This window comes from Sinocyclocheilus anshuiensis, unplaced genomic scaffold (assembly GCF_001515605.1).
Source record: "Sinocyclocheilus anshuiensis isolate Anshui unplaced genomic scaffold, SAMN03320099.WGS_v1.1 scaffold1101, whole genome shotgun sequence".
NCBI classification, from domain to species: domain Eukaryota; kingdom Metazoa; phylum Chordata; class Actinopteri; order Cypriniformes; family Cyprinidae; genus Sinocyclocheilus; species Sinocyclocheilus anshuiensis.
In genome coordinates this window covers 360,651-366,962 of record NW_015558562.1, presented here as the reverse complement: position 1 = coordinate 366,962, position 6,312 = coordinate 360,651, and the positions used below count along the sequence as shown (strand labels likewise).

General features: G+C 35.5%; 1 protein-coding gene across 1 annotated transcript in view; it reads right to left on the bottom strand.

Moving 5' to 3' along the window:
• Nucleotides 1-5: 5 nt before the first annotated feature.
• LOC107679439 (arf-GAP with Rho-GAP domain, ANK repeat and PH domain-containing protein 1-like) overlaps nucleotides 6-6,312 on the bottom strand; it is a gene marked incomplete at its 3' end in the record, with an annotated part of 52,661 nt that continues 46,354 nt past the window's right edge. Inside the window, exons 18-19 of the mRNA XM_016474983.1 lie at nucleotides 1,822-2,031; nucleotides 6-76 (exon numbers count right to left, since the gene is read on the bottom strand). Coding sequence (XP_016330469.1) covers nucleotides 6-76; nucleotides 1,822-2,031 — 281 coding nt within the window. The remainder of the gene's footprint in view (nucleotides 77-1,821; nucleotides 2,032-6,312) is intronic.

The following is a 6,312-nucleotide window of genomic DNA, read 5'->3' as shown; positions in this document are numbered from 1 at the left end:
GTCGCCTGATTGACTCGGGGAAGGTTACTGAACAGAAGACGATACTGACAGATCCGACTGCTCTCATCTGAAAAAACTGAACACACACACAATATGACAACTGGATTATTTCAGGTGTATTCATATTTATATTAAGGCAAGACACTGTAGGCAAAACCATTGCTTTTGCTTTCTTCACTTGTCTTCTTTCAGACTAGTGAAAAAAATAATACAAAAATACACATTTAAGTGTTTATTTTACTGTAGTTTTTCCATTTGCATCTGTAAATTTCAATTACAATATAGATTTTTATCTTGAGTTTGTTTCTCCACTTCAGCAGCACTTACATACACCAAAGGTTTTTACTGAGGGGTTTGTTCATTTTTCATTCACACTGATTTATACAACATTTTATTCATAAAAACATGGTGAAAATGCATATTTTTAAAGGCAATTAGTTTGTTTCTCCACTTCAGCAGCACCAAAACTTAGAGATTTTACTGAGGGGTTTGTTCATATTAGTGGTCGACCGATATATCGGCCGATATTTGGAACTTTTTCAGATATCGGCATCGGCCGATCAGTTTTTCTGTTTGGCCGATGTGGTCGAGGAGGGACTTTTATTTTGACGGCGCGCCAGACTTTTTTGACGGCGCTGAGAGCGACAGCGCCTGAGCGCACACCGCTCACATTCTCCCTTTTGTTCGCTGTCTTCGTTCAGTTCTGTCTAATATGGATAGAAGTCTATCTAATAATCAGATAGAACTGTTAAACAAAGGAATTAAATTGTATACAAAAAAGTATTATAACGATTGCTTTAATATTATTAGTAATAATAAATAAAATTATATCGGCTTTATATCGGCCACCCTGCTTTCCAAGATATCGGCATCGGCTGTCAAAAAACCCATATCGGTTGACCACTAGTTCATATATTACTCACACTGATTTATATAACATTATTTTCCTAAAAACATGGTAAAATTCGGTACAGCAGGAGGAAAAAATACTAAACATACATATACTGTATATATATATATATATATATATTTAAATTAAACAATGTTTTACTGAACAAATAGCTCTTTCTTTAAATAAATTCAATTAGAATTAAAATTTTCTTTAAATCTACCTCATAAAATAATTTTAAAAAATCTACCTCTGCTCTAAACTATAGGGAGCCCTTTTACATTAGGCCTACTATAAGGTTACAATTAACAAACTTAAATTAATTACCATTTATTTTTAACTATAATAATCAACACTCAAATTAACAAATGGTATACAAACATGTAAACTGCACTCAATGCAGTTTTTAAATTAACTTCTAAATTATACAATTTCTATTTGTTGTTGAAATATAATCATTTAGGCTACACAGCGGCTGTCATAACTTGTTTCATAAAAGATTTATTTAAATATAGCCTACATTAAATAATTAAGACGTCACTAACAGGTAAAGTAAAATATAATGAGTAGCTATACCGTCTAATATTTCACGAAATGCTCTTCTCTAGACTTCATTTCTCTGGTGAGCTAACGAGCTGTAGACACTGATGACTTGCCTGAGGTAAATTAAATGCTGTGACATTTTGTTTACAAGCTGTTTTAATCACATCTTTCCGCGATTGAGCAATTACATGAGGCATGAGATGTTCATTCATGTTTATTTCACATTAAAACTAGTAGTAAAGAGCAAGGGATGATGGCGCTCCGCATGACAAAACGGCATTTATTGTCTGAATTTCCTGAAAAAATGTAATGTTTTGTTCGATACACATGCGCACCGATCCGTAAATATTCGGTACGAATATGTGCACCGTTACACCCCTATAATATACCTGTAGCACTGAGCCAGCTGTGCGCCTCCAGGCCAAACAATCCCTCCTCGATGCCTCTGAAGAAGCGCTTGAGGACGTTGGAGACGTCATCCACCTGATGTTCACCTTCCTTCAGCCAAACACATCTGGCGTCACGTCTGAACTCCTCCAGCAGGGCGGCGATCTTACTGTTCACGCCACTCTTACGGTAGATTCCCTCTGAGGTCAGACCTGCAGGACACACACACACACAACATCATTATACACGGGAACACACACTTATGATGTTTAACGAACCCCTAAACCACATAATATTAACTGAATAGGGGTGTAACGGTACACAATCATCACAAAGTCACGGTTCGGTATGGTTTTGGTACAGCAGGAGGAAAAAGGCTTAACATAAATTGCTTTTTTTTAATTAAGCATTTCTTAGGAATAAAAATCTACCTCAGCTTCTGCTCTAAACTATAGGGAGCACTTTTACATTACTAAAAGGTTACAATTAAAAACAGAGCCCAAACTTAAATTCAATTGCTATTTTTTTAAACTATAATAATCAACACTCAAATTAAAAATAAATTAATAAATTGTATGCAAATATGTAAATTGCACACAATGCAATTTTTAAATTAAATTCAAAATTAAACAATTTATATTTGTTGTTGAAATATAATCATTTACACAGCGGCTGTCATAATTTGTTTCATAACACATTTAATTAAACTTACATTAAATAATTAAGACATCACTAACAGGTAAAGTAAATAGTCTAATATTTTGCGAAATGCTCTTCTCTAGACTTCATTTCTCTAACGAACTAACGAGCTGTAGACACTGATGACTTGCCTGAGGTAAATTAAATGCTTCTGTAAAACTGCTTTGAAACAATGTGTATTATAAAAGGCACTACACAAATAATTGTGATTCGGCTTGAGTTTTCTGGATAGTAATTCAGTTTATCACTGCTTTCAAGTCCGTAAATGTGTCAAGTGTTTTGTTGTTAATGTTTCTACCATGTGACACACTCTATGCTTTTACTCCTGAACAGAGTTCTGTCTGACAGTCACCTGATTCACAGACACATCAGTCCAAATGAATCATGAAAATTAATCAGACGTCTGCAGGGACACATTTACTGCCGTGGTTTCATGTCATCATCTGTTAAGTAAAGTGTACATCTAGGAGCTCATTAACTCTCAGTAGGTGAGCTCACTGTTTAATACTAGTTAGTTAGATAAAGATCACATGATCACTGAGACACAAGAGGAATCTGTGTTTAAGTGAGGTTTTTGTGGTGTGTGTGTGTGTGTGTGTGTGTGTGTGTTATCTCTGTCAACAGTCATTTGGCTTCATTTGCCCGATTCTTTGGACAGAAAGTAAGACATGATTGAAGATTCTTTCACAAAAACACACAGATTAGAAAAAATATAAAACAGAGTAGAATAGAATTAAGCAAGGTTGAATATAAATTAGAAAGGAGTTGAATAGAGTCAACCCAAGTAGAGTTGAGAAGTTTAGAATGAAGTAGAACAAAGCTAAATCAAGTAGAAAAGAACTGAACTGGGTCAGAAAGAGTTAAATAGAGTACAGCAGAATTGAAGTGTAGAATAGAGTTGAATGGAGCAGAACAACTGAACAGATTTGAATGGGGACAAAAAAAGCAGAGCTGAGAAGATTAGTATGGAGTAGAACAGCTTTATCAAGTAGAAAAGAACTGAATTGGGTCAGAAATAGTTAAATAGAGCAAAGCATAATTAAAGAGTGTAGAATAGAGTTCAAAAGAGCAGAACGACTGAACAGATTCGAATGGGGTTTAAACAGAGTTGAAAAGATTAGAATAGAGCAGAACAGCTGAATCAAGTAGAAAAGAACTGAATTTGGAAAGAAAGAGTTAAATAGAGTAAAGCAGAATTCAAGAGTGTAGAATAGAGTTGGACAGAGCAGAACAACTTAACAGATTTGAACGGGGACAAACAAAGCACAGTTGAGAAGATTAGAATGAAGTAGAACAGTTTATCAAGTAGAAAATAACTGAATTTGGACAGAAAGAGTTAAATAGGGTAAAGCAGAATTAAAGTGTAGAATAGAGTTGAATGGAACAGAACAACTGAACAGATTTGAAAGGGGACAAACAAAGCAGAGTTGAGAAGATTAGAATGAAGTAGAACAGTTTATCAAGTAGAAAATAACTGAATTTGGACAGAAAGAGTTGAAATGAGATGTAAAACCGAATTAAAGAGAGTAGAGTTGAATAGAGCAGAACAACTAAAGAGATTCGACCGGGGTCGAACAAAGTAGAATTTAGAAGATTAGTGGAGTAGAACAGCTATATCAAGTAGAAAAGAACTGAACTGGGTAGAAAGAGTTAAATAGAGTAAAGCAGAATTCAAGAGTGTAGAATAGAGTTGCACAGAGCAGAACAACTTAACAGATTTAAATGGGGTTGAGAACTAGAGTTGAGAAGATTAGAATGAAGTAGAACACAGCTGAATCAAGTAGAAAATAACTGAACTGGGAAGAGTTGAATACAGCAAAAGCAAAATTAAAGTGTAGAATGGAGTTGAATAGAGCAGAACAACTGAACAGATTTGAATGGGACTGAGAACTAGAATTGAGAATATTAGAAAGAAGTAGAACATGGTTGCATCAAAGCATAGCTCAGTAGCTTAGTACACATAAGATACATAAATGTAGTTTCATTTGTCTGAGTACAAGGTTTTATTTTTTCAATTTAGCACCGTTTTGTCTCACTTCGCAGCGCTCCACGATCACGGGAATGTCGGCCTCCGTCAGCTGCTGCTGACTCAGTGTGTCTCCAGAACTCCCAGCAGCCCTCTGGATGGCTGCAGCCCAGCCCTGGAAATCCAGCTTCCTCTCGCCCTCGATGTACACCGTCCTGCGGGAAGACGTCCAGTTAGTCAGCATCCGCCCGCTGTCACAAACATATGAGACTTAACCGGGTTAACCTCGACCTGCTCACCTGCCTCGCTCCACCAGAACCAGAACCTCATTCTCCGGCTGGATCGCTGCACACGCGAACACACACACACACGCACACACACGCGCATACACGAACACACACACACATGTACACACGAACACACGCACGCACACACGAACACACACACAAGTTCAGTTTAGAGTCAACATACCGCTTCACAGCAGGGTGACCCTAGTAAAAAAGTAATATATTTAATATACATTTATTTCAGTATAAACTTTAAGTATGGTTCAAATATCTATCAGTATTTTTGCTTTGGTGGTTTATTTTTGCTGGTATTGGTGGCATTTTTGTCTATTTTGGTGGCATTTTGTTGGTTTTGGTGTCATTTTGTTGATTTTGGTGGTATTTCTGCTGATTTTGGTGGCCTTTTTGCTGTTTTGATTGCATTTTTGTTGATTTTTGTCTATTTTGGTTGCATTTTTGTTGATTTTGTTGTTATTTTTGTTGATTTGGTGGTGCTTTTGTTGATTTTGGTGGTATTTTTATTGGTTTTTATGTAATTTTTGTTGGCATCTTTGTTGTTTTGATTGCATTTCTGTTGTTTTTTTGGAGTGATTTTTGTCTATTTTGGTGGTATTTTTGCTGGTTTTGGTGGCATTGCTGTCCGTTTTGGTGTCACTGTTGATTCTGGTGGCATTTTTGCTGATTTTGGTGGAATGTCTGTTGATTTCAGTGGTATTTCTGCAGATTTTGGTGGCATTTTTGTTGATTTGGTGTCATTTTTGGTGGTATTTATGGTGGTTTTTGTGTCATTTTTTGCTGATTTGGTGGCATTTGTTGATTTTGTTGGAATTTTGTTGATTTTGTTGGCCTTTTTGTTTTTTTGATTGCATTTCTGTTGGTTTTGGAGTGATTTTTGTCCATTTTTGTTGCATTTTTGTTGGTTTTGTTGTCATTTTTGTTGATTCTGTGTCATTTTTGTTCATTTTGGTGGTATTAATGGTGGTTTTGATGTCATTTTTGCTGATTTGGAGACATTTTTGTTGATTTTGGTGGTATTTTTGTTTATTTTGTTAGCATTTTTGTTGATTTGGTTGGCTTTTTTGTTGTTTTGATTGCATTTCTGTTGGTTTTGGAGTGATTTTTGTCTATTTTGGTTGCATTTTTGTTGATTTTGTTGTTATTTTTGTTGATTTGGTGGTGCTTTTGTTGATTTTGGTGGTATTTTTATTGGTTTTTATGTAATTTTTGTTGGCATCTTTGTTGTTTTGATTGCATTTCTGTTGTTTTTTTGGAGTGATTTTTGTCTATTTTGGTGGTATTTTTGCTGGTTTTGGTGGCATTGCTGTCCGTTTTGGTGTCACTGTTGATTCTGGTGGCATTTTTGCTGATTTTGGTGGAATGTCTGTTGATTTCAGTGGTATTTCTGCAGATTTTGGTGGCATTTTTGTTGATTTGGTGTCATTTTTGGTGGTATTTATGGTGGTTTTTGTGTCATTTTTTGCTGATTTGGTGGCATTTGTTGATTTTGTTGGAATTTTGTTGATTTTGTTGGCCTTTTTGTT